The 27,630-nt window shown below is 59.3% G+C and overlaps 1 protein-coding gene across 1 annotated transcript in view; it reads left to right on the top strand.

Moving 5' to 3' along the window:
- The window catches only part of RASGRF1 (Ras protein specific guanine nucleotide releasing factor 1), a 107,315-nt gene that overhangs the window by 75,485 nt on the left and 4,200 nt on the right, over positions 1 to 27,630 (top strand). The window contains exons 20-26 of the mRNA XM_075896777.2: positions 346 to 406; positions 15,586 to 15,689; positions 16,972 to 17,056; positions 19,448 to 19,645; positions 22,330 to 22,409; positions 24,993 to 25,110; positions 26,629 to 26,697. Of these exons, the coding sequence (XP_075752892.1) occupies positions 346 to 406; positions 15,586 to 15,689; positions 16,972 to 17,056; positions 19,448 to 19,645; positions 22,330 to 22,409; positions 24,993 to 25,110; positions 26,629 to 26,697 (715 nt within the window). The remainder of the gene's footprint in view (positions 1 to 345; positions 407 to 15,585; positions 15,690 to 16,971; positions 17,057 to 19,447; positions 19,646 to 22,329; positions 22,410 to 24,992; positions 25,111 to 26,628; positions 26,698 to 27,630) is intronic.

Genomic DNA, 27,630 nt, shown 5'->3' with positions numbered 1-27,630 from the left:
GAGCGCGCTGGCAGGGGAAACTTGCTTCCTCTCAGCTTCCGTACCTAGCTCTGAAGCAGCACAGGGGCAATAGAAATCTCAGAGTCCGTGTCTGCGTGTAGCACGTGGAGTTGTAGAACCACGTCATCCGTGTGAAATTGTAGTTTGGACTGACTTTGCCGGTTCGCTTCATGTAGCCTATTGTAAAAGTAGGCCAGTCTCTGGCTGAGTTGATGGACCCCCGGAAGAGCTCTGTGGACCCTCAAGGAGACCCCCCTCTGGCTGAGAACCACTGTGCGAGAGCCAGGAAATGTACCCCCCCCCTTGTTCCTTCTGCAAAAGTAACTCTTTCTTTTCCTTGCCTAGGACTTTGACTCAGGAAGATCCAGGAGACAATCAGATAACACTGGAGGAGGTCATACAGATGGTAAATGCTTTTCTCCCCTCATTTCTTTTAATTGGCATCAAGTTGATAGAGTGAATTACTAATGTCCTTCTGTAGCTTTTGCATAGCCTAGAGGTGTGTTAGCATCTGGTGCGAAGGCTGGGTAAAAACCGCACAGCGTGTCCAGAGAGTATATGCTTAACTGGGTTTGTGGACCTGGGTTTTGCCTTTTGTGTTAGCTCCCCATGAGGATCACGCTTGTTGCATTTCACTAGCACACGTTCATGGAGAGATGATTTCAAAGTCCTCTGCCCAGGTACTTTCAGACAATGAATTTGGAATTTGCACACCCGCATACCCCTAGGGCAAGGGCTTGTGTGCTCATCCAACCCAGGACAGACATGATCTAACCAATGGAAACTGGAAAGGAATACAGCTTGGCTGTCAACTAATTGTCATCGAAGAGAGAGCAAAACAAATCGTAACCCTCCTCCTGGCACATGCAGAGTTAGTCCACTTGCAGGCAAAGGTCGGATTTCATTGTGAATCGTTGGTATAACTCTTGCCTGTGCAGTGGAGCTGACCAATTCCCTTGATGTTCTCCTTGGCCTCTGAGGACAGGACAGGAAGCAATGGGCTTAAACTGCAGCCAGGGAGGTTCAGGTTGGACATTAGGAAAAAGTTCCTGCCTGTCAGGGGGGTGAAACACTGGAATAAGTTGCCGAGGGGGGTCGTGGAACCTCCATCTCTGGAGATATTGACGAGCAGGTGGGACAGACGCCTGTCAGGGATGATCTAGACGGTGCTGGGTCCTGCCATGAGGGCAGGAGACTGGACTTGGTGACCTTTCTAGATCCCTTCCAGTCCAAGTGCGCTATGATGCTATGATTCTCCCCCAAGTAGGCTGTGTGTGCTGTCAGCCTGGCGCATGGGGAGCTGGTGTCACAACTCTCTGCACAGCTGCCCGATTAGTGTGCACGTGTCCCCAGGGGCTGGCTTGAAATAATCACCCCAGCGTGCCAGTGTTTCTGTGCACTGCTGGGTAGATTTTCCCTGGGCTGGCAAATCCCCAGACACATATAACGTGGATCGACGTTTGAGTGCTCCTTCTGACTGCGCACGTGGTCGGTGCTCAGGATCGCCAGCCCCACCTTGGAAAACACGCGGCTCCAGCTTGTGAGGTGAGCTTAAAAGTCCGGAGATGGATGGAACTAACTAAAGTTGTTGTCATAGACTCCTAGAATCCCAGGGCTGGCAGGGCCCTCAAGCCATCGCGTCCAGCCCCTGCCCAAAGCAGGACCAGCCCCAACTCAATCAGCCCAGCCAGGGCTTGGTCAAGCCGGGACTTTGTCAAGTCGTCTGTATTTGCCTTCTGGCGTCTGACTCTTCAGGGTCCGCTCCCTTCCCGCGGTCGAGCTCTCCTGTGCCTTCCTGAGGGCAGGCACTTGCTTTAAAACCCAAAGAACGTGGCGAGTTCTGTGCAGATTCTGCTCCCAGCAAGTAAGACGTGGGTCGTGCCCACGAGAGTTCCTGAGATCATGGGTCTGGTGTCTTCGTCTAGACGTACCCTTAGAGACGACAGGCTTTTGTCGACAGATACTGTCAACAAAGCTTCTGTCGACAGAGTGTCCAGACTACAGCCAGTTCTGTTGCCACAGCAAGGCGCTTTGTCGACATGACAGCGCAGGTGCCAAGGGCAGCGCAGATGCAATAGCGCCGTCCGTCCACAGAGCTCTGGCGAGAGGCGAAAGGCGTTATTCCCCGTGCAATGAGGTTTACCGTCGTCGGCCAAACTGCCGAGTTCTGACGACGTTGTGTGGAGGCAGTGTAGACACAGGGATAGTTTTGTCGGCAAAAGTCCACTTTTGGCAACAGAACCCTGTAGTCTAGACACACCCTAAGGCGCTGCAGGACTAGTCGCTGGCCTTTAAGGCTTTTCTATTGCAGACGAAGTCGCCCCCTCACCCCCGAGACCAGGTACTGTGAGACTCCCAGGGACTCCAGAGAGTTGGGGTGGAGGGGGCCAGTGCCCTGGGGCCCCAGTGATGCTAAGGGGCCCGTGGCTCTTGGGCGCCACTCCTGTGGCAGTGGCCGGAGATCCAGGCCCTTTCTAATCGCCCCACGAGCCCCGCTCCGGCAGGGCTGGGGGAGCAGCAGGGCCGTCCCGTCGCAGCCCTGCCAAGGGCCCGGGTTTTCGGTGTCCAAAGCGTCCCAGACAGCTGGCTCCAGCCGGCTGCAGAGAACCTCCCGCGAAGGAGCCTCCAGCGCCACCCGGAGCATCCGTTCCATGGGCCGAGGCGCCGAGGGCTGGGCAGCTTCGCCCCAGATTTCATCTAAACCGCTGGGCTGCCGTGGGAACCCGCTGCCGCCTGCCCTGCCCGTGTGGCCCACGAGAACAGATTCTCCATCTTTGGATGGGACCTGCACATGTCTACGGCTCCGTCCTGTGCGCCCATCCCCCCCACTGACCATAGCCAGGTCCCTCAGCCGCCCTCGTGTCTACAGCCCAGTCCTGTGCCCCCACCCCCCCACTGACCATAGCCAGGTCCCTCAGCCGCCCTCGTGTCTACAGCCCCGTCCTGTGCGCCCATCCCCCCCACTGACCGTAGCCAGGTCCCTCAGCCGCCCCTCGTGTCTACAGCCCAGTCCTGTGCCCCCACCCCCCCACTGACCATAGCCAGGTCCCTCAGCCGCCCTCGTGTCTACAGCCCCGTCCTGTGCGCCCATCCCCCCCACTGACCATAGCCAGGTCCCTCAGCCGCCCTCGTGTCTACAGCCCCGTACTGTGCGCCCATCCCCCCCACTGACCATAGCCAGGTCCCTCAGCCGCCCTCGTGTCTACAGCCCCGTCCTGTGCGCCCATCCCCCCCACTGACCGTAGCCAGGTCCCTCAGCCGCCCCTCGTGTCTACGGCCCCGTCCTGTGCGCCCATCCCCCCCACTGACCGTAGCCAGGTCCCTCAGCCGCCCTCGTGTCTACGGCCCCGTCCTGTGCGCCCATCCCCCCCACTGACCGTAGCCAGGTCCCTCAGCCGCCCCTCGTGTCTACAGCCCCGTCCTGTGCCCCCATCCCCCCCACTGACCGTAGCCAGGTCCCACAGCCGCCCCTCGTGTCTACGGCCCCGTCCTGTGCGCCCATCCCCCCCACTGACCGTAGCCAGGTCCCTCAGCCGCCCCTCGTGTCTACGGCCCCGTCCTGTGCCCCCATACCCCCCACTGACCGTAGCCAGGTCCCTCAGCCGCCCCTCGTGTCTACGGCCCCGTCCTGTGCGCCCATCCCCCCCACTGACCGTAGCCAGGTCCCTCAGCCGCCCTCGTGTCTACGGCCCAGTCCTGTGCCCCCATCCCCCCCACTGACCGTAGCCAGGTCCCTCAGCCGCCCTCGTGTCTACAGCCCCGTCCTGTGCCCCCCCCCCCCCACTGACCGTAGCCAGGTCCCTCAGCCGCCCCTCGTGTCTACGGCCCCGTCCTGTGCCCCCATCCCCCCCACTGACCATAGCCAGGTCCCTCAGCCGCCCCTCGTGTCTACGGCCCCGTCCTGTGCCCCCATCCCCCCACTGACCATAGCCAGGTCCCTCAGCCGCCCTCGTGTCTACAGCCCCGTCCTGTGCGCCCATCCCCCCCACTGACCATAGCCAGGTCCCTCAGCCGCCCTCGTGTCTACTGCCCCGTCCTGTGCCCCCCCCCCCCCACTGACCATAGCCAGGTCCCTCAGCCGCCCTCGTGTCTACAGCCCCGTCCTGTGCCCCCCCCCCCCCACTGACCATAGCCAGGTCCCTCAGCCGCCCCTCGTGTCTACGGCCCCGTCCTGTGCCCCCATCCCCCCCACTGACCATAGCCAGGTCCCTCAGCCGCCCTCGTGTCTACGGCCCCGTCCTGTGCGCCCATCCCCCCCACTGACCATAGCCAGGTCCCTCAGCCGCCCTCGTGTCTACTGCCCCGTCCTGTGCCCCCCCCCCCCACTGACCATAGCCAGGTCCCTCAGCCGCCCCTCGTGTCTACGGCCCCGTCCTGTGCGCCCATCCCCCCCACTGACCATAGCCAGGTCCCTCAGCCGCCCCTCGTGTCTATAGCCCCATCCCCCCCACTGACCATAGCCAGGTCCCTCAGCCGCCCCTCGTGTCTATAGCCCCATCCCCCCCACTGACCATAGCCAGGTCCCTCAGCCGCCCTCGTGTCTATAGCCCCGTCCTGTGCCCCCATCCCCCCCACTGACCGTAGCCAGGTCCCTCAGCCGCCCTCGTGTCTACGGCCCCGTCCTGTGCCCCCATCCCCCCCACTGACCGTAGCCAGGTCCCTCAGCCGCCCTCGTGTCTACGGCCCCGTCCTGTGCGCCCATCCCCCCCACTGACCGTAGCCAGGTCCCTCAGCCGCCCTCGTGTCTACGGCCCCGTCCTGTGCGCCCATCCCCCCCACTGACCGTAGCCAGGTCCCTCAGCCGCCCCTCGTGTCTACGGCCCCGTCCTGTGCGCCCATCCCCCCCACTGACCATAGCCAGGTCCCTCAGCCGCCCTCGTGTCTACGGCCCCGTCCTGTGCCCCCATCCCCCCCACTGACCATAGCCAGGTCCCTCAGCCGCCCCTCGTGTCTACGGCCCCGTCCTGTGCGCCCATCCCCCCCACTGACCATAGCCAGGTCCCTCAGCCGCCCCTCGTGTCTACAGCCCCGTCCTGTGCCCCCACCCCCCCCCCACTGACCATAGCCAGGTCCCTCAGCCGCCCCTCGTGTCTACGGCCCCGTCCTGTGCCCCCACCCCCCCCCACTGACCATAGCCAGGTCCCTCAGCCGCCCCTCGTGTCTACAGCCCCGTCCTGTGCGCCCATCCCCCCCCCCACTGACCGTACCCAGGTACCTCAGCCGCCCCTCGTGTCTATGGCCCCGTCCTGTGCCCCCATCCCCCCCACTGACCGTAGCCAGGTCCCTCAGCCGCCCCTCGTGTCTACAGCCCCGTCCTGTGCCCCCATCCCCCCCACTGACCGTAGCCAGGTCCCTCAGCCTCCCTCGTGTCTATGGCCCCGTCCTGTGCCCCCATCCCCCCCACTGACCGTAGCCAGGTCCCTCAGCCGCCCCTCGTGTCTACAGCCCCGTCCTGTGCCCCCATCCCCTCCCCACTGACCATAGCCAGGTCCCTCAGCCGCCCTCGTGTCTACAGCCCCGTCCTGTGCCCCCATCCCCCCTACTGACCATAGCAAGGTCCCTCAGCCGCCCTCGTGTCTACGGCCCCGTCCTGTGCCCCCATCCCCCCCCACTGACCATAGCCAGGTCCCTCAGCCGCCCCTCGTGTCTACGGCCCCGTCCTGTGCCCCCATCCCCCCCACTGACCATAGCCAGGTCCCTCAGCCGCCCTGGTGTCTACGGCCCCGTCCTGTGCGCCCATCCCCCCCACTGACCGTAGCCAGGTCCCTCAGCCGCCCTGGTGTCTACGGCCCCGTCCTGTGCGCCCATCCCCCCCACTGACCATAGCCAGGTCCCTCAGCCGCCCCTCGTGTCTACGGCCCCGTCCTGTGCGCCCATCCCCCCCACTGACCATAGCCAGGTCCCTCAGCCGCCCTCGTGTCTACGGCCCCGTCCTGTGCCCCCATCCCCCCCACTGACCATAGCCAGGTCCCTCAGCCGCCCCTCGTGTCTACAGCCCAGTCCTGTGCCCCCATCCCCCCCACTGACCATAGCCAGGTCCCTCAGCCGCCCTGGTGTCTACGGCCCCGTCCTGTGCCCCCATCCCCCCCACTGACCATAGCCAGGTCCCTCAGCCGCCCCTCGTGTCTACGGCCCCGTCCTGTGCCCCCATACCCCCCACTGACCATAGCCAGGTCCCTCAGCCGCCCTGGTGTCTACGGCCCCGTCCTGTGCCCCCATCCCCCCCACTGACCGTAGCCAGGTCCCTCAGCCGCCCCTCGTGTCTACGGCCCCGTCCTGTGCCCCCATCCCCCCCACTGACCATAGCCAGGTCCCTCAGCCGCCCTGGTGTCTACGGCCCCGTCCTGTGCGCCCATCCCCCCCACTGACCGTAGCCAGGTCCCTCAGCCGCCCCTCGTGTCTACGGCCCCGTCCTGTGCGCCCATCCCCCCCACTGACCGTAGCCAGGTCCCTCAGCCGCCCCTCGTGTCTACGGCCCCGTCCTGTGCCCCCATCCCCCCACTGACCGTAGCCAGGTCCCTCAGCCGCCCCTCGTGTCTACGGCCCCGTCCTGTGCGCCCATCCCCCCCACTGACCGTAGCCAGGTCCCTCAGCCGCCCCTCGTGTCTACGGCCCCGTCCTGTGCCCCCATCCCCCCCACTGACCATAGCCAGGTCCCTCAGCCGCCCCTCGTGTCTACGGCCCCGTCCTGTGCCCCCATCCCCCCCACTGACCATAGCCAGGTCCCTCAGCCGCCCCTCGTGTCTATGGCCCCGTCCTGTGCGCCCATCCCCCCCACTGACCATAGCCAGGTCCCTCAGCCGCCCTCGTGTCTACGGCCCCGTCCTGTGTCCCCATCCCCCCCACTGACCATAGCCAGGTCCCTCAGCCACCCCCTCGTGTCTATAGCCCCATCCCCCCCACTGACCATAGCCAGGTCCCTCAGCCGCCCCTCGTGTCTATGGCCCCGTCCTGTGCGCCCATCCCCCCCACTGACCATAGCCAGGTCCCTCAGCCGCCCTCGTGTCTACGGCCCCGTCCTGTGCCCCCATCCCCCCCACTGACCGTACGCGCACCTTCGTGCACCTCCCCCGGCAGTGGCTGTGTTGGCACCGTGGCCTGGCCAACTCGGTTCTCACCCCGCTCCCAGCTCCGCTCAGCCTACGTGCGCCTTTGGGTTCCTGCCCCTCGCATGGGCCTTTCCCGTGCCCCCGTGGTGGCCGGCTCCCTGCTCTGCACCCCCCAGGCAGCGGGATTTCAGCTCTCTCCTCCAGTGCGCTGTCCCCCCTTTGTGTCCCCGGGGGACGGGATCACCCCCCTCCCTGTTCCTGAGTGCACAGGCCCCAGCGCAGCCCCCGTGGAACCCCCGGCCTCGCAGCCTGGCACCGTCCCAGCGACAGCTGCGCCGTTTGCGGGTGCGTGTCCACCCCGCGCAGTCCTGTCCCGCCGCGGTCCCCCGCCGACGCAGCGCAACGCCTCTGAGATCCAGGTACATACGTCCCCCACGCTCCCCCATCACCGAAGCCAGGCCCCTGTCACAGCAGCAAATGGAGCTGGCCGGGCAGGATTCGGTCTCGGTGGCTGCCAGTGACCGTGCCTGGGTCTGCCAGGTGTCCGCCCGCGGGATGCTTCCAAGCGCTGCCGTTCTGTGGGCTTGGCGGGGGAAGTGTTTGCTCTAGGCCGGCGCTCGCCTCTCTTGGGCAGCCTGGCCCCACTGTGCCGGCTCAGGGGCCTCCTTGACTCTGAGCACGGGAGGAATGTGCACAAAGCAAAACCACTTGGACGCTCTCTTCCAGGAACCCGTTGGCACAAGGCAGCTCCCTTTGGCCAGCAGCAGATTTTCAATGGCCTCTCTGCTCCGGTCCCGCCTGGCTAGCGCTCAGCGTGCTGCGGCACTGCTCATGGAGCCAGCCCTGCGTGAACCCGAGCAGCGGGGAGCTCGCCGGCCCACCCAGCACGCCTGCCGGGAGGGATCCCCACGCCCATCCAGCGTGCCCATCCTCCTGCCAGGCGGTCGGCTGGCACGGCTGACTCCACGCACCCCTCCGCACCCGCGCCCTGTGCCGGCAGCTTTGCTTTCTGGGCAGTCTGAGGGCCAAGAGCTTCACCCAAACCTGTCTTCTCGCCCACTCAGCAACGGGAGCAGCAGGGTTGCGTCCCCTCCCCCCCGGCACAGCCAGGCCACTTCACAGCAGGCCCACTGCCAGGTCTGAGCTAGACACGCAACTGCCACCCTAGTGGTTACACAAGTGCCCTGGTGCAATGCACGCCAGGCACTCAGGAGAGTACAGCCAGGCCCAGACGTGCCGAAGCAGCGGAGTGTTGCTGGCTGCCCATTCCCCCGGCAGAGCTGGGCCAAGGGCCGCATTCGTGTGGCCTGGCACGCCGGGCAGGGAGAGCAGTGCGAGCCTCCCCGTGGCACGTCTTTCCGTGAGAGGAGGGCGGTGGGCGCGGGGCAGGCACCCGCTGGCGTGCTGGAGGGGCGCTGTACTGCACGGGGGAGCCTCCGAGAGTCCTCCACACTCCCTCCAATTTCTCCTCATCTTTCTTGAAATGTGGGGCCCAGAACTGGACACAAGACTTCAACTGAGGCCTAACCAGCGCAGAGCAGAGCGGGAGAACGACTCCTCGTGTCTTGCTCGCAACACTCCTGCTAATGCAGCCCAGAATCATGTTTGCTTTGTTTGCAACAGCGTCCCACTGTTCCCTAATGTTTAACTTGTGGCCTACTATGACCCCTAGATCCCTTTCTGCAGTATCCTTCCTAGACAGTCACTTCCCAGTCTGTGTGTGTGAGACGGATTGTCCCTTCCTGAGTGGAGCACTTTGCATTTGTCCCTATTAAACATCATCCTATTGACCTTCGACCATTTCTCTAGTTTGTCCAGATCATTTTGAATGATGACCCGTCCTCCAGAGCAGTCGCAACCCCTCCCTGCTTGGTATCATCTGCAAACTTAATAAGCGTCCTCTATGTGCCATCATCTAAATCACTGAGGATATTGAACAGAACTGGTCCCAAAACAGACCCCTGGGAATTCCACTTGTTCTGCCCTTCCAGCAGGATTGCAAATCGTTAATAACTACACTCTGAGAACGGTTCTCCAGCCAGTTCTGCACCTACCTTAGAGTCGCCCCATCTAGGTTGTGTTTGCCTAGTTTATTGATAAGAATGTCATGCGAGACCGTATCTAATGCTTTACCAAAGTCTAAGCATACCACGTCCACTGCTTTTCCCTTATCCACAAGGCTTGTTATCCTATCAAAGAAAGCTCTCAGATTTCTTTGATATGATTTACAAATCCATGCTGGCTGTTACCTGTCACCTTATTTTCTTCCAGATGTTTGCAGATGATTCCTTAATTACCTGCTCCATTATCTTCCCTGGCACAGAAGTTAAACTAACTGGTCTGTAGTTTCCTGGGTTGTTGTTTCCCTTTTTATAGACGGGCACGAGATTTGCCCTTTTCCAGTCTTCTGGAATCTCTCCTGACTTCCATGTATTTTCAAAGATGATAGCTAAAGGCTCAGCCACCTCCTCTATCAGCTCCTTGAGTATTCTAGGTGCATTTCATCAGGCCCTGGTGACTTGCAGACATCTAACTCTTCTAAGTAATTTGAACTTGTTTTATTTTAATTTCTACACCTACCCCCTTTCCACTAGCAATCTCCATGTTAGGCATCCCGCCACCCTGACGAAAACCGAAACGAAGAAGTCATTAAGCACCCCTGCCATGTCCAGGTTTCCTGTTGTTGTTTCTCCCTCCTCACTGAGCAATGGGCCCACCCTGTCCTTGCTCTTCCTCTTGCTCCTAATATACTTGTAGAACATCTTCTTGTTACCCTTTAGCCCAGCTAGATTTAGCTCGTTTTGTGCCTTTGCCTGTCTAATCTTGCCCCTGCATACGTGTGTTGTTGCTTATATTCATCCTTTGTCATTTGATCTAGTTCGCACTTTTTATGAGACTCCTTTTTGATTTTTAGATCATGTAAGATCTCCTGGTTGATCCAAGGTGGTCTCCTGCCAGACTTTCAACCCTTCCTACGCAGTAGAATAGTTTGCTTTTGAGCTGCTAATAATGTCTCTTTAAAAAACTGCCAATTCTCTTCAGTTGTTTTTCCCTCTTAGTCTTGCTTCCCAGGGACCTTACCTACCAGCTCTGAGTTTACTAAAATCTGCCTTCCTGAAATCCACTGTCTCTGTTTTGCTGTTCTCCCTTCTACCATTCCTTAGAATCATGAACTCTATGAATTCGTGGTCACTTCCACCTAAGCTGCCTTCCATTTTCAAATTCTCAACCAGCTGCTCTAAGGAGGCAGCAATCGGGCCTGACTCTGGATTCACAGGGGACCCCAGGGGTCCAGCAGGTCTGAGGAGGCAGCGATCGGGCCTGACTCTGGATTCACAGGGGACCCCAGGGGTCCAGCAGGTCTGAGGAGGCAGTGATCGGGCCTGTTTCTGGATTCACAGGGAACCCCAGGGGTACAGCAGCTCTGAGGAGGCAACGATCGGGCCTGGCTCTGGATTCACAGGGGACCCCAGGGGTACAGCAGCTCTGAGGAGGCAGCGATCGGTCCCAGCTCTGGATTCACAGGGAACCCCAGGGGTACAGCAGCTCTGAGGAGGCAGCGATCAGGCCTGGCTCTGGATTCACAGGGAACCCCAGGGGCCCAGCAGCTCTGAGGAGGCAGCGATCGGGCCTGTTTCTGGATTCACAGGGAACCCCAGGGGCCCAGCAGCTCTGAGGAGGCAGCGATCAGGCCTGGCTCTGGATTCACAGGGGACCCCAGGGGCCCAGCAGGTCTGAGGAGGCAACGATCAGGCCTGGCTCTGGATTCACAGGGGACCCCAGGGGTCCAGCAGCTCTGAGGAGGCAGCGATCAGGCCTGGCTCTGGATTCACAGGGGACCCCAGGGGTCCAGCAGCTCTGAGGAGGCAGCGATCAGGCCTGGCTCTGGATTCACAGGGGACCCCAGGGGTACAGCAGCTCTGAGGAGGCAGCGATCAGGCCTGGCTCTGGATTCACAGGGGACCCCAGGGGTCCAGCAGCTCTGAGGAGGCAACGATCAGGCCTGGCTCTGGATTCACAGGGAACCCCAGGGGCCCAGCAGCTCTGAGGAGGCAACGATCAGGCCTGACTCTGGATTCACAGGGGACCCCAGGGGCCCAGCAGCTCTGAGGAGGCAACGATCAGGCCTGGCTCTGGATTCACAGGGGACCCCAGGGGCCCAGCAGCTCTGAGGAGGCAACGATCAGGCCTGGCTCTGGATTCACAGGGGACCCCAGGGGCCCAGCAGGTCTGAGGAGGCAGCGATCAGGCCTGGCTCTGGATTCACAGGGGACCCCAGGGGCCCAGCAGGTCTGAGGAGGCAGCGATCAGGCCTGGCTCTGGATTCACAGGGGACCCCAGGGGCCCAGCAGCTCTGAGGAGGCAACGATCAGGCCTGGCTCTGGATTCACAGGGGACCCCAGGGGCCCAGCAGCTCTGAGGAGGCAACGATCAGGCCTGGCTCTGGATTCACAGGGGACCCCAGGGGCCCAGCAGCTCTGAGGAGGCAACGATCAGGCCTGGCTCTGGATTCACAGGGGACCCCAGGGGCCCAGCAGCTCTGAGGAGGCAGCGATCAGGCCTGGCTCTGGATTCACAGGGGACCCCAGGGGCCCAGCAGCTCTGAGGAGGCAACGATCAGGCCTGGCTCTGGATTCACAGGGGACCCCAGGGGTACAGCAGGTCTGAGGAGGCAGCGATCGGGCCTGGCTCTGGATTCACAGGGGACCCCAGGAGTACAGCAGGTCTGAGGAGGCAGCGATCAGGCCTGGCTCTGGATTCACAGGGGACCCCAGGGGCCCAGCAGGTCTGAGGAGGCAACGATCGGGCCTGGCTCTGGATTCACAGGGGACCCCAGGGGTCCAGCAGCTCTGAGGAGGCAGCGATCAGGCCTGGGTCTGGATTCACAGGGAACCCCAGGGGTCCAGCAGCTCTGAGGAGGCAGCGATCAGGCCTGGGTCTGGATTCACAGGGGACCCCAGGGGTCCAGCAGCTCTGAGGAGGCAGCGATCGGGCCTGGCTCTGGATTCACAGGGGACCCCAGGGGCCCAGCAGGTCTGAGGAGGCAGCGATCGGTCCCAGCTCTGGATTAGGCTTTGCTAGTTCAGACTGTGAAGTCTTGTGACCAGTCATGGCGATATTTTGAGCCAGTGGGTGGAGTCTCCCTGTCCGCACAGGGCAGCCATCGTAGCCCAAACTGGACTCTCACGATGGGCTCTCTCACTTAGAGCCGCCGCAGAGCCAGACCCAGAGAGCTGGGTTTGCATTCCAGGGCTTTGTATCCAAACCCAGCCTCCTGAGACCCGCAGGGCGGGGGTATGAGATTCCAGTCTGGGCTCCTCTCAGCTGTGACCCCCTGGGCTGTATTCTGAAGTCGGTCCCACCGGCACAGGCAGCCTCAGTTGCTTTGCTGGGTGAAGGCAGGCGGGCATTGCTGTGCTTGTGAGGAGTGACCCATTGGCTCTGTGCAACCGGGAACCAGCACTGTTCAGCCCAAGCGCTCGCATCGCCATAGATCACTCGGTGAACCGGGGCAAGTGACTGATGTGACGGGGCACGTCGAGGGACAGTGCCTGTGGGCCGGGCTGGGGCTGAGTCCTGGGAGGCAGCGACTCTCCCATGGCACGGCCGAAAGGGCTTTGCCATCCCGGGGAGCACAGGCAGGAGAGTGTCGAGCAGGAGCAGAGGTTATTTTACCCCGGATGCTGGCGGAATGGCAGTCTGGGGCCCAGAGTCCGGGAACGGTGGTAAATGACATTCGGTAAGAGAGGGCTCTCCAGTCCAGCAGAGCAAAGCAGAACAGGAGCCAGGGCTGGAAGTGGAAACTAGACAAATACAGACTGGAAATCAGGTGCAAATGTTTGACAGGCAGGGCAGTTACAGCCAGACCATTACAGCCGGGCAATTACAACCAGACAGTTACAGGCTGGGCAATTACAGCCGGGCAATTAATCACTAGAATGGTTTGCAGCTTGTCATGTTCGATGCTCCCTCACTGAACCCCTCCCCCACTCTCCCCATTCATTAATTGGTTGAACATAACGTTTAGCCGGTTAACTAATTAAAGAGGATTTTACACCCTTGGTGGCCAGTGGCTAGATTTTCAAATGGACAGACCCACACTTACACCTGAACATCAGAGTGGCCGGACTGGGTCAGACCAAAGGCCTATCTAGCCCAGCGGCTGGTCTGACGATGGTGGCCAATGCCAGGTGCCCCAGAGGGAGGGAACAGAGCAGGGAACCATCAAGCGATCTCTCCCCTGTCGCCCATTGCCAGCCTCTGGCTTCCTGGTCATTTGAAAATCTGGCCCCAAACAAGGAGAGATTTTAAATCTCAATTCATATTAAAACCTTTTAAAGAGCAGCGCTGCCTTGGCTGGCAGAAGAAGGCTGCTAATCCGGTACGTTAGCTGTAATACGGAGCTGCATCTGCTCCGCCCGGGCCGGCTTCCCTGGCCGGGAGTCCCTGCCGCTTTATTCATTGATGGCAAGGCTGTCCGGGGAAAGCCAGCCTTTCGCAGGCATTAATGCTCCTTGATAGGTTAACCTGTAACATTTGAACTCCCAAGATGGAATCGTTAATTGCTGGTCTATTTGCAGCCCAAGCAGATCATTCCTTAATGAAGCTGAGGAGAGTCTCAGAGATCACCCTGCCACACCTCCACCTGCCTAGGACAGGTATCACGCCAGGGCCCAATCCTGCTTCCACTGGTGCCTGGGTCAAAATTCTCATCCACTTTCATGGACACCGTCACCAGCCTGACGACAGCCAAGAAGCTTGTGCCTGGACATTCCTGGTGCAGGTCACTGTTCCCACAGGGGGTAAATCAGCCCCGCCCACTCCGTCAGCCTCATGGGTGGAGCCCTGAGCCTCTGACTGGGCGGGGCTGAAGCGGGGCTGCGCTCACCTTAGAGGGAACCCTGATCCTGATGCTGATCTGAAATTGGGCAACCCAGACCAGAAAACACCTGTTCTCACGGACGCCATCTGCACAAACCGTGTCAGCCTCAAAAACAACTTCCAGGGCAACAAGGACACAACTGGGCTCCTTCGTCCTTTCTCTTTTTTCTCCAAGCTGGTTGGTGTCGTTCACAGAAGACCCTCAGTTGCATTTGTGACCCCGAAGAAACATCTGTGGTTCAGGGTACCCCAGTGAGAGTGTGGTCACTGGCAATCAGAGCTACGTCTACACTACTTTTTCTAGCACTGCAGCGCCCCTGCTGAAAACACACTAGGGGCTGATGGGAGAAAGCTCCCCCGACAGCTTAATAACATCTACACCCGTGAAAAGAGGAGGCATGTTGGCGGGAGACGCTTTCCTGCCGACGCCGCTGTCCACACCGGCACCCAGGTCGCTGGAACTCCCGTCGCTCAGGACGGTGGATTAGTCAAGTTGTTACTTATTATTGTTGGTTGATTCTTACTTCAAGCTCTACCAAAATCATTAGTAATGTTGGCAGCGCAGTTCCCCACTCTGGCACGCCGGGTGCAGAAGGTGGGGGCCCACGAGAGGCATCCCTTTCACTGTAGGCTTCTGCTTAAAAACTCCCCAAGGTCAGAGATTCCCTGGCCTTGGGAGGTAGCTGCCAACCCAAGTGAAAAAAAAAACCCTTTCTTTTTGAACCCAGGAAGATTCACTTCAGAGGGGTACCCCAAGCTCTTTTACCACAAGAGAGCTTAAAAGAAAGTAAACCAACTGCAGTCTCTGACAGCTGACCTCCCAGTCTTAGACATGCACATACAGACCTCCTGTTACCTTCTAGGTGACAAGAATCAGATCATAGTCTTTAAAAAGGTGATTTTATTAACAAAACAGAGAGAGATTTTCGAAAGCACACTTGGTTGCTAGGTGTTATAGAGCAACTGAGAAAAACCAGATTCAAGCACAGAGAATTGCTTCCCTGGGATTCAACTTTAGTTACAGTGTATCGGGGTGGGGAAGGGAGTACATGGACTTGGCACAGAGGAACAGAACCCCCAAGAAAATAACCTGCTTGTGTCTAACTAAAGCATTCCCTATCTACTCACATATCTGTACTTCCAAGGTTCCAGGCACAGGTATTCCTACCTGGTTCCGTTCATCTTCTTCCCCCCAGCATCTGGTTTGAACTGCCACAGGCAGATTCCCCTTCAATTCCAATCTCGACACTTTCTTCCCATTGGTTTGCCTGGCTCCCTGCCAACACTTCCTGGAATTTGTTTCGGGATTCCTTGAGTTTAACCCTTTACTGGCAGGACCCCTCTCATCATCACAAATGTAGCCAGAGCCTAAGAGTGTGGTGGGGATCCTTCCCCCATGCTGGTGAGCATTCCCAGGCGGAGGGTGGGAACACGTGTGTGAGTGATTGGCCAGGGTGTGTAAGGGGACCACAGTGTGGCCGTTGAATGATACTTCCTGCATACGCTGCATTCTGGCTTGTTTCTGGCCAATACAACAGGGGCGTAGCCCTTTGGGGAGGCTTTCAGGTTATTTCAGTGCGCAGAATGCAAGTGATTCTTGATGTATGCTCAACACAATCAGCCTAGTAAAACACACATTGACTCTTTACTTTAGGCAGAGGGAGTCAAAGCAGAACCCTTTGAAAATCACTCGGCTTTGGAAATAGCAGAGCAGCTGACGTTGCTGGATCACCTGGTCTTTAAGAAGATCCCATACGAGTAAGTGCTGCCTGTCGTTTGGCACCTCTGCCAGCGTCGGAGGGCGGTGGGTTGCCAAGCTCACATCTGCAGCACGGCAATAGGGGCAGGACTTGCCTTCCACGTAGCAACGCCTGGTGCAGACTCAGGGCTGTAACTGTCCAGAAATGCCCCTCGTTGGGGTGTGGGGAGCTGGGACTCCGGGACACGGGGCTCCCCAGGATTTCTCCAGCAATCTAGGAGAGCAGTAGCCAGTGTGGTTGGGGGGAGGGGAAGTCTCCGGCTTAGCTCCTGCCTACCCACCTGGGTGGGAGGGGAGGCAGCAGCTTCAGGGAGGTGCCTGCCAGGTGGGTGGCCTAGGCAGGTGAACACTCTCTCCCTGCTGGTATCACCAAGGCGAGGACCTGTCCTGCCCCAGGTGGGGCTGTAACTTGCAAGCGGGTCCCCGTCTCCCCCACCAGCTGCTGGCATGGGAAGTGAAGAGGGAAGTTTGCCCATGAGCCAGCCCTGCCTTGGCCCAGGCATGGAGCTGGTAGCACTTCCCTGTTTCCCTGCATGCGCTGCCAGGACACAGCAGGTGTCCCTGGTTTCTGGGCAGGCCCTTTATCGCAAGCTGGCCGAGCCCGGTTGGTCCCTGCTCGGTGCCGATAGAAAACCACGTGCCGTTTGGCTGGCATCGTGCATGCACGGAGGGTGCCACTTGGCAGAGTGCACTGCCCTGCCCCGCTGCCGTGACCTTGCATGTAGCGCGCGGGCGAGGCCACACCGGGAGGGACAGCCCCCTGCCGATCCGGTAGCCCCGTATTCTGAGGGCGTGGCAGTGGTTTCTGCAGCCTGGCGACAATCGCCCTGGTCTCTCCCTAGCCCAGCTTGTGGTGACAGCTGTGGTGCCTCTCGGATTGGCAGCACACGTGTCCACGTTTTCTGTTCTGTGGCAAAGAGGGGGGTGGGGCGATGAGGGTGGCCACCTGCCCCCTTGCAGATGCAGAAATTAACCTTCTGACAGAGAATCCCTACTCGGTGCTCCAGGGAAGACCCCTGTATCTGGCCAGAACTGTCTTCCTAACCCATGTGTGCTGAGTTGGGAGCCCGTGTCTCTGTAGCCAGGCCTGGGGTACCGCTGAGGCCGCATTACCTGGTTTTTCTCTAACCTGCGGAAGGCAGTTTCTGCCAGGACGCCCACATACTCGGTTCTGAAGGGCAAGAATCCTTCCCCGGGCATTTTGCAGGCAGGGCGGGCTCTGGGGAGAGCCAGGGACCCCCAGAAGATGGATGGAAGTGATGCTGGGTTTGTACTTTGCAGGGAGTTTTTCGGGCAGGGCTGGATGAAGCTGGAGAAGAACGAGAGGACGCCGTACATTATGAAGAACACGAAACACTTCAATGATGTAAGGAGGGGCGGTCCGGGAGATGGCGGGGCGGGTGGCAGAGGAGTCGTGGCTTGTGTTGGTGTGCTGGGTCTGAGATGCACTGACCCCGCTCCCATGGTGACTTTCGCCGTCGGAGAGCAGGCCCAAGGGAATCCCAGTCCAATGTGCTGATCTACCTGGAACAGACCGAACTGGCCCCAGCCAAACATGCCCACATTGCAGAGGGTGGGGGCAAAGGGGTAAAATCTGAATCCAGACTTCTTCCTAAATCAGGCTGCTAAATCTTGCCCCTTGTAGAGGGAGACCTGAGCTGAGAACTTGGGCCCAGGCTTTGGGGTTTGGCTCCATCTGAGCATAGAATAAGACGGCCTCTGCGCTCCTAGGCTGAGTGAAGTCACCTGGAAATACGCACCGAAAAGCATGGGTCAAAATGGTCACGTTTCCATACGTAAGTGAGGCCCCCGGAGTGAAACCCTGACTCCTGGGAGTCCTGGGCAAAACTCCCTTTGACGTCGGGGGCTAAGATTCCCCTCCAGATCTGTATCTCGATTCCTAAGTCCCTGGCCTGCTTTCAGAGCGCTTGGCCCCTCTGAAAACAAGGCTTCTGACCCAAGCTGGGCTGGCCACACAGGGCAGAGAATTCGCTGTCTCCACCGCACAGAGCCCTCAAAGGCATGCGCTCTTACCTTGGGGTTAGGCAAGAAATGCTGCCGCCAGCCCAGGCCAAGTACAGCAGTATGCTTGCACTGACGTCCCGCTGCCTTCTGTTAAGGCTGTTCCCCACTCTGGCACAACAAATGCAGAAGTGGGGGCCTGTAAGAGCACCCCAAAACCTTCTCTTTACAGGCTTTGGTACAAAAACTTCCCCCCAAAAATCCTAATACCCCAATTCTGGGGAATCCGCTGCCACCACCCAAGTAATTCCAAGAAAACCACGGAAGAGATCACTTGGGAAACCTCCTCCCTAAGGAAAACTCTCCCTTGCCCCAACCTCCATTTTGCTTGGAGTTGGGAAGAACAGAGGGGAGACACAGACAGACCTTCCAGGACACAAAAATCAACCAGTACCGGTTCATTAGAAAAAGAAAAAAGCCTTTATTATCAAAACAGAACTACAGTTGCAAGCATAGTAAAGTGGCTAGATGGGAAGAGCCACCAATTGATATACTCAGGGAAAACCCCTAGGCTAAAACTTAAGTTACAAAGAAAGACCAAACACGTAACCAGCTCAGACATTAGTTCCAAATTCCCAAACCAGAAAAACAACAAAACCTGATGGACTAGCTAAACTTTTTCCTACTTACACATCATAAGTCTGTTCTTGGAGAAGGATGGTCCTCCCATCTCCTTCAGTCTTGGAAGAAAACGCTCTAAATGTCAAACAAAGAGAGAGAAAAACTCCTCTTCCCCTGTTTGAAATCCCTACCTGCATTGTTATTGGCTGACCACCCAATACCTGACTAGGTACAGGAGATGTCGTTAGCCCCTTAGGGTATGTCTACACTACCCCGCTAGTTCGAACTAGCGGGGTAATGTAGGCATACCGCAATTGCAAATGAAGCCCGGGATTTGAATTTCCCGGGCTTCATTTGCATAAGCGGGGAGCCGCCATTTTTAAATCCCCGCTCGTTCGAACCCCGTGCCGCGCGGCTACACGCGGCACGAACTAGGTAGTTCAAACTAGGCTTCCTAGTTCGAACTACCGTTACTCCTCGTTCGAACGAGCGGGGATTTAAAAATGGCGGCGCCCTGCTTATGCAAATGAAGCCTGGGAAATTCAAATCTCGGGCTCCATTTGCAATTGCGGTATGCCTACATTACCCCGCTAGTTCGAACTAGCGGGGTAGTGTAGACATACCCTTAGTCACCACGTGCTGGTCAGCACTCCTGATTATGACAACTTCCAAGCGCATCATGCGCTTAGGTGCATTGCTGATGCAGGGCCCCTGTGAGCGTTTTGTGAGTGGGCTGCAGCTGGTCACTGCCTCTGTGAGCTCCAGGAGGTGACAGTCCTTAAGTCACAGCCAAGAACATGTGGCTGTAATGAAGCAACTGTGTGCTCAGCAGGCTGGGCAGGGCTGGGGTCCCTGGCCTCTGTGTGTCAGGGGCTGGCAGTGGGTGCCGGGGGATGGAGTGAGGGATCTGTTCCCTCCCTCTGGGCGCCTGGCACTGGCCACTGGGCAGACAGGACTCCGGGCTGGATGGACCCTTGGTCTGACCCTGTCTGGCCGCTCTTCTGTTCTTGGCTGTTTCTGTGTGAAGGTGCTTCCGGCAGAGCCAACTGTGTTCTGGCTGCGAAGGGAGAAGGGCGACAGACGAGTGTCGGGGCGAAAGGTCTGTGGTGAATTGGTGCCAGCCTTTGAGGAAATGCCTCCCTGGCACACTGGGTAACGGCCCTTCTCCCTGCAGATCAGTAACTTGATCGCCTCCGAAATCCTCCGCAACGAGGATGTCACGGCCCGGGTGAGCGCCATTGAGAAGTGGGTGGCCGTGGCGGATATCTGCCGGTGTCTGCACAACTACAACGCTGTCCTGGAGATCACCTCCTCCCTGAACCGCAGCGCCATCTTCCGCCTCAAGAAAACCTGGCTCAAAGTGTCCAAGCAGGTGCGTGGCTACTGGCAGGCTCGGTCCTAGGGGTCTCACTGGGGCGCTTGGGGCTGCCATGCACCGGGGCCCACTGTGCAAGAAGAGGGTCTGTGCCCCGGGGCGTGACAAGACATGCAAGGAGCCACGGCGACATGGCCGTTTGAGTGGCCCCAAATGAAGCACAAACTCAAACGTCCCCGGGAGCGACTGGATCAGCGCTTTGTGAGCGCCGCACGCAGCCTCCCTCCGCCCCCTCGTTGGGACCCTGGGCCGGTCACACTGCCGGCGTCTGTGCCCAGGAGCCAATGCTGTGTCCAGCTCATGCTAGCCCTTGGGCAGGCTGGAGGCCAGCTGTGTCCATCGGGGATTGGGCAGCGGCGGGAGGATCATGGGAGCAGGTTCTCAGGTGCCCAGTCTGTACCTCCCTGAACAGCATGATGCCGAGAGCAGAGTGCAGCAGCTCCCGGGCACGGGGCCGCTGTGGAGCTGATGCCATGAGGAGCAGCCCTGAGCACACCTGGGATGCGGGGGCACGTTCCTCCCCAAATCACAGAGCAGCAGCAGCCGTGAATGCAACTTCTGGGCTGGAGGGCAGCTGGGGTATTCCAGACGGCATCTCGCCACATGCTGGAAGGCACCCTGAGTGGCGCTTAGTCACCTCTGCTGGGGACGTTGGTGCTCGGGGCCAGAGAAAGGTGTCTGGTGTCACTGCGTCCCTGCCAGGCTCCATGACTCCCGGGAGAGCTTTGTGGCTGACTGCGAGAGCTGAGAAGGAGCCGGAGGTGCTGGCCAAAACCGGTGCTGGGAGCGATGAGTCGGCCGAAAGCAGGGCTGGCAGGGAGCCTCCTGCCCGTGGAAGGTGCCGATGGTTCTTTGCCGAGCTCAGCCCTGGGCAGCCAGGAGGGGTTTGCTCTTCCCCAGCCTGGCGGCAGAACACGCGTCCGCTCCTTGGCTCGTGGGCCTCTGCCGGGGGGACAGGCGCCTCCTGGCTCATGACACAGCTCCTGGGCCGGGCTCACCGCAGGTTTGCACCTCACGCCGCTTCCCGCCCGGCCCCGCTCTCCTCACTGCTCTCCAGCTGTGCACCACGTGCGGTCCGCTCCCGCGAGCCACAGCCCTGCCTGGCCTTTGAGCGAATGGGGGCTGCTTTACGCCCTATCCCAGCCCACGCGGCCAGGGGCGCTTGGCCTGCCCCATCACTGCCGGGCCAGGATCGCTGCCCGGACGAAGAGGGGCGCCCTGTTCCCGGCCACGGGCCGCTGCGCCTTAGAGCTCATGAAGCCGGGCGCCTCTTTCCGGCCTATTCCCTGGTCTTCCTTCCCGGTGTCCTCACCAGCACCGATGCCCCAGGGCCAGCAAGGCTCAGGCCCGTCGCTCTAATGCCCAGCAGGGCTGGAGCACAGCCCAGCTTCTGATTGGCTGATTGGCTTTGCATCACGCTGACCTGCACCGGGCACGCTCCATAAGAAAGAGACGAGCCCGAGCCCCCCCCCCCCTCCCCCAGCAGTGGCTGCAATGCTGCCAGACAGATCCCGGACTGTCGTAGGACACGGCCGCACTGGGAGTCCCGGCTGGGGGAGGGGCCCACGTGAGCGCTGCTCGAGCCAGGCCTACAAAGGGGCACGTGGGCAGCGGCTCGGGCTGGCCGTGCGCAGGGCGGGTGCTCGGGTGACTTGCCTCAGCCACCCTTCTGGGCACGCGGCTGTTTTAGGGATGGAATAGCACAGTCGACTAACCGATAAGCAGAAGCTCGTAGGTCAGTGCTACACACGACACGTCCCCACCCCCCTTGCCATAAATGTTTTAGCAGCCTGGCTCAGTGCTATTCGCACCGGGTCCGACCTACCCCCCATGGCTCTGCATTTCAAGTGTGTTAGGAGCTGGGTGGGCAGGCATCCTGGCTCCGTTATGACTCGGGCCGGGGCCGGGCGCTCAGACCCCTCTGGACAGGAGCTGCTACCTCCCCGCACTACGGCTTCAGGATCAGAGGCAGCAGTACAGGGCGACAGGTCCCCGAGGGGGGCTGGTTTTAGACTGGCTCCCCGGTGGAGCAGCTCCTGCCTGGCAGCCGTGTCCGCGGAGTGGCAGGGGGCTCCGCAGGAGTGGGGCCAGAGCACACTGGCTGCCGGCCCCACCCCGGGGATTGGCTGCCGGCCCCGCCCCGGGGACTATCGACTAGGCGACTAATTGATCAGAACGAGCCACTCGACTGGTCCGTGAAGCGAGATTTGACACCCCGAGGCCCCAGTGTGGGCAGCTGGGAATTGCCCCGCCTGCCCAGGGCAGACACCCCCTTAAAGTGCCCTTTTACCATCCCCCTCCCGGGCCCCAGTCCCGCTCCCTGCACCTGGCTCCGGCACTGCCCGGGAGGGGGGCAGAGAGTTTCCCTGGTGGTGCCCAGAGTGGCCACCAGGGAAAGCTGGGGAGGGCTAGCCTCCCACTAGTTTGAATGAAGGGACTACACAGCCCTTAATTCGAACTAGCTAATTCGAACTAGGCGTCTGTTAGTTCGAATTAACTTTGTAGTGTAGACATACCCTGAGTGGCCAGGGGAGACCTTGGGGAGGATCTGCGCCTCCGCACACGGCCCCGAGCATGGCAAATGAAAGGCTGGACGCTGGTGTGCCAGCCGCTTCCGACTCCTCTCACCTCCGCACCGGTTCGCAGCCCCTCCCTCACCGCCGCGCTCTCTGTCCCTGCAGACGAAAGCTCTGATCGACAAGCTCCAGCGGCTGGTGTCCTCCGAGGGCAGGTTCAAGAATCTCCGCGAAGCTCTAAAAAAGTAAGTGGTCTGCGGCGGGGTGGGGAGGTTGCTGCTGAAAGCCTGTTGCAGCCTTTTCGGCCGGCAGCCTGCCCAGATTTCTCACCACACACGTGTCCTCCTGAAAGGCCCTGGAGGTCCAGACTCGTCCAAGGCAGCCAACACGGGGCTGCCGATTGACTGAAATCAGCGTGACTCGAATCCTTGAGTTAAGCCACGTTTCCCACTGCTACGGCTTCACATGATGCAAATCTGGCCAGGAAGACATGCTAATGTGCAGCTCGGCCTTTTACAGCATCTCAGAGGGTCTCCTTAGTATCTCTCGGCTAGCGTGAGCATTAGGAATGTAGGAAACAGCACGTACCGCTCAGCACCCATGTCCAGCTGCAGAGGCAAGAACTAAATCACACACACGCAAAACAGCCCTTCTGCTTTGTGAACCAACATCCCAACGGCACGGAGACGTGTCACGTTTGCAGGTGTCTCCTCTTGCTCGCAGAGCTGGCCCTCAACTCGGGTTTTTTTGTTTGTTTTTTTAAGTTCCAAATGTTGTTAACTCTAACGGACAAGTCCCCAGACCACTAAATGTCCTGAAGCCTTCCCCTCTTCCCACTGCCACTGGCACGCGAGTGTCAGACTGACACGGGCGGACGAGATGTCCTGCTTTCCCAGCTCCCGGTCCATTTCGTAGCGCCGAGCGGGGCCCATATTCCCTCTGGGCCTGCCGAGGAAGCTGCTGCTGGGGAAAGTTGGCTTTGCTGCTGAAGGACCCTGTTCCCAGTGCCTGGCTAATGATCCCACCAGTTCAGGAGAGTGACTTTGTTCCCGGCATCAGCAGTCACTATGTGCGGATTCAAAGGCCTCCCGCCAGCCCAGAAATGTATCGGCTGGCATGGCCGAGGGGAGGGATTGGCAGGTGCCAAGCCAGGGCAGCAGCAGCATCTTCCGAAACAAGGCGCCCGCCTTTCTCGTTGGGGTGCGAATGTCTGCAGGACACTGAGATGCAGTGTTAGTGTTTGCTCCATTCGCTGCTTTGCTACGGCACTTTCACACGCTGGGGGGGGGCGTGTTTCCTTCCTCGGGGTCTCTCGAAGAGCCTCCCAGATGTCCGCGGCCGCAGCGCAGCGGCAGGTTCTCTGACGAGCGCTGAAGGCTGAGGACGGCCGGTTTCAGTGCGCTGAGTTGGGATCCGCCTGCTCCCTTCAGTGAGTGGTTGTTGGGGGAGCCTTGTGTGACGTCAGCAGCATCTTCTTTTCTCCCGGGGGAAGACGTGCTTCAGGCTTTGGCTACAAGACGCGGCAGGTGGGCGCCGCGGCCGTGTGCTCAAGGGGCATCCTTCTGTTTCTCCTTCCGAGTGTCTGCTCTCCGCCTCCATTGCCCGTGGCGAAGCACCACCTGTGACGCTCCCAGTTTTGCTCCGTTTCGTACGGCTTTCACTGCCCCTTCTTTTACCTCTCCTGCTGCGGGGGCCTTTCCCGAGGGGGCTGCTGTTTCTGAAATAGACACTGCCCCCCGTCTGTGGTCACACAGGCCCACACAGCATGATCGTTGGGCACACTGCTCCGCCTAGGCGGGCTTAGCCTGGCAAGCTGTCCCTCTCTCTCTCGCCCTGTTCAAGTCCCTGGATCTAGCAACCTTCCACCGCTGCCTGCTCTCCCAGGGGCGCGGAGCCTGGTCGTGAGGACGCAGCCCTGCCAGGGAAGGGGTTTGTTAACAGCGTGGAAAGGCGAATTCGTGGCATAAATGAACCGAGCGATCTCTTCCTCCGTGGTGTCTTGGTGGGATTTGCTGGCCCTTACCACAAACCCATCCCTGGTGCTGGTTTTACAGGACGATCGAATCATTTAGCAGTGCCCTGCAGCCCTAGTGTTTGTGCCAGGAGGAGTAAATGCTTCCTTATGTACTTTCTCCGCGCCAGTCATGATTTGCGAGACCTCTATGGTGTTCACCCTTCGTCAGCTCCTTTCCAAGCTGGGACGTGCCAGTGTTCCGGATCGCTCCTCCACCCGTTGCACGCCCCTCCATTCGGTTGCCCTTTCCCGACCCTTGTCCAATTCCGAGAGATCCTTTTTGAGATGGGGCAGCCAAACCTGCATGCACCCTCCCAAGAGGTGGGCGTGCCCTGGTGATACTTCCTGTCTCGTTAGCTAGTTTCATCCGATGGAAACCCCCCCTCCTCTCAGAACCTCTGAGCTCTGCCCTCTGTGCTGCTGAGGGGCGAGGTGCCGGAGGGGGCGAGCATTTAAACACTGAAATGACGAGAAAAGGAGTTGTGCGAGATCTTCCGGGCCTTCTGCCAAACCTCGCGGACTCAGGCAGGCTCCTCCGGGGAGGGGGGACTCTGCACCTGCCTCTTTCTGCTCCCTACAAAAGGAGTTTTGTTTAGTAGGGCCCGTCCAGAATGCCGTGCAGCTTCAGATTCCGGGGGGCCAGTCGTGAAAGCGGGCCCTGGGCATGGCAGGAAAGGCCTGGGGGACTTGCCACCTTCTTGCTTTCCAGGGAGAGCTGGATTTTCTCCAAACGGAGGAAAAGGTTTTCCTAGCCGGCCTTTAAAGAACAGAACGTGTGACTGCCTTTTTCCTTTCTGTCTGACTTGCTTTGAAGTTGCGACCCGCCCTGCGTTCCTTACCTGGGGATGTATCTGACCGACCTGGCCTTCATAGAGGAGGGAACTCCAAATTACACCGAGGACGGCTTGGTGAACTTCTCCAAAATGAGAATGGTGAGCATCTGTCATGTGGTTCGATTTATTTTAGATCCAAGGGGAACCAGGGCACTGCAGAGAGACTTAACCACTTTCTTATTTATGGCCAGCTTTAAGCAGTTCATATAATTGGTGAAGTTTTACAAGCCTTAGAATTACTCTACAATTTAACCCTGAAATCCTATCCATTCTAAAGCAATTAGAACAGCACGGAACAATGCAAAAGCAATAATGACAATGATTAAGCCTTGTTCACTTACACGTCACCTGTATGCTCCCTACAGCACCAGGCAGGCGGGCAGGGTCCCTTTGACTCCCACCCATCAGGATGCCGTGCACTGGGTCGCTGGTGTGAAGGGTCTATTCCTTCCAGTTACAATGAGCAGGACCTGCGACCTCGGTCCTGCTTCCTCCCTCCCATCAATTCTTCTTACTAAGCCCATTTTAGAGCAAAGCGAGACTCGGCCGCTCTAGTATTTACCGATTAGTTAAGGACTGTGTCAGACCCCTACCGTGCCCCGTGCCGTTGGGGGACATCCTGCTACTCGGGATGTTGCAGAAACTACGTGCGAGTTTAACAGTTCTGTGGCTGTATGTGGAATTTGTGCTGATCAGAAACAGAAGGCCCAGTGCAAGGTGAATCGGGTGTTCTCAACGTGGTCTCGTGGTGCCGCTTAATCTGCATTATTGTGCAAAACATTCCTGCCTCTCAGTGCTGCCCTGGCCTTGCCTGCGTGCTACGGGCACAGACGTGAGACAGGCCAGGTTTGGCTTTGTTAGAGACCCGCACTGGGGTCAAGGCGGCGTCCCTGGGGGGTGCAGGAAAGGAGAGTTTGGTTCAATCCAGGACCAGTCGAGTGGAGGCCTGTGAGTGGAGAGAGCCTCCTGCCAATTGCCCCAAGCGCTGAGCCCCAGCGTGGGAGCCTGCATGGCCACAGCCCGCGTGACTCCCCCTGGCGCCGGCTAGTGGGGGCAGGACGCCACGGAGCTGTGTCTCTAGAGATACTATTTGCCCAGAGCCTCATTCTCAGTGGGTAGAAAACAGCCCAGTCCCACTAACGTCAATGGGACCATGCTGATTTACAGCAGGTGGCGATGTGGCCCTCTGTTCCCAGTTAGCCCCTATGGAGTCTGGGAGTTTCTTACCGCCCCACAAATACCTGGCGCTATGGGAGCTGAGTAAAACCCACTGACAGACTCAACAAGCTCTTCCTTCGAGGCAAAGGTCCTGACCCACCGCCATGGGGGTTTGAACCCAGGACCTTCTGCTCCACATCACAGGCTCCCATCACCGGAGTCATTGCTGACGGACCGCCCCGCTGCGTCTGGACTCCTGGCAGAGGAAAGGAACTAATATCCGTGCAGGGAACAAAGAGGCTTTTTCATTGATGGCCAAATAACGTTGTGCTTTAAAGTTCCATGAATATGTCAAACGATCCCCCCCTTTGGCTCTGGGAGGTAGCAGGAGTGTTTGGAGCAGGGCAGTATCGGGAGCCGCGGCACTCGCAGGCGTGACACTGGTTTGTTTCTGGACAGATTTCCCACATCATTAGAGAGATCCGCCAGTTTCAGCAAACGTCCTACAAGATCGAACACCAAGCCAAGGTACAGCCTTCCCCTGGTCTCCCACTCGCTGTCCCGCCCGGCGGCCCCTCCGGAACCAGCAGGGTGCTGCTAAACGCGCGTCACAGAGAAGGAAAGAACTGGATCTGTTTCGGATGGTTCCCTGTGGGGGGCTTCTGGGGCTGGTGGTGTGCGGCGGGGGGTGGAGCAGCAGGAATGGCTGTGGGAGACGGGATAGATTCCTCCTCTCTGCCCCGAGTGTTGGCTAGAACTGCTCAGCTGGGTCGCGCGCTCCAGCCCCCTCATCATTTTGGTTGCCCTCTGCTGGGCCCTCTCCGATGCGTCCACATCCTTTCTGTAATGGGGGGCCCAGAACTGGACACAATACTCCAGATGTGACCTCCCCAGAGCCGAATAAAGGGGAATAATGACATCTCTGGGTCTGCTGGCAATGCTCCTCCTAATGCCCCCTAATATGCCATTAGCCCTCTTGGCTACCAGGGCGCCCTGGTGACTCATCTCCAGCTTCTCGGCCACTGAAACCCCCAGGGCCTTGTCTGCAGAACTGCTGCTTAGCCTGTCAGTCCCCAGCCTGTAACAGTGTTTGAGATTCTTCCGTCCCAAGGGCAGGACTCGGCACTTGTCCTTGTAGAACCTCATCAGATTTCTTGTGGCCCAATCCTCTAATCTGTCCAGGTCACTCTGGACCCTTCCCTGCCCCCCAGCGTATCTACCCCTCCCCCCACCTTAGTGTCATCTGCGAACTTGCTGAGGGTGCAATCCATCCCCTCCTCCAGGTCATTCAGAAAGATGTGGGACAAGGTGTTCTGCATTTCTAGAGCAGCTTCTATCCCCAGCTGGGTCTGCCGACGGGCTCTCCTGGCCTCAGGCACCCCCACGCCGCCCCTCTGGCCCAGCACACAGCAACGCCGCAAGAGAGCATGGCTGCCGCTTGGGGAGCCTTCCCTGCCCCAT

The sequence above is a fragment of the Pelodiscus sinensis genome, chromosome 14 (assembly GCF_052426305.1).
Source record: "Pelodiscus sinensis isolate ZL-2025 chromosome 14, ASM5242630v1, whole genome shotgun sequence".
Lineage (NCBI taxonomy): Eukaryota > Metazoa > Chordata > Testudines > Trionychidae > Pelodiscus > Pelodiscus sinensis.
This window is presented reverse-complemented; position numbering and strand designations above follow the sequence as displayed.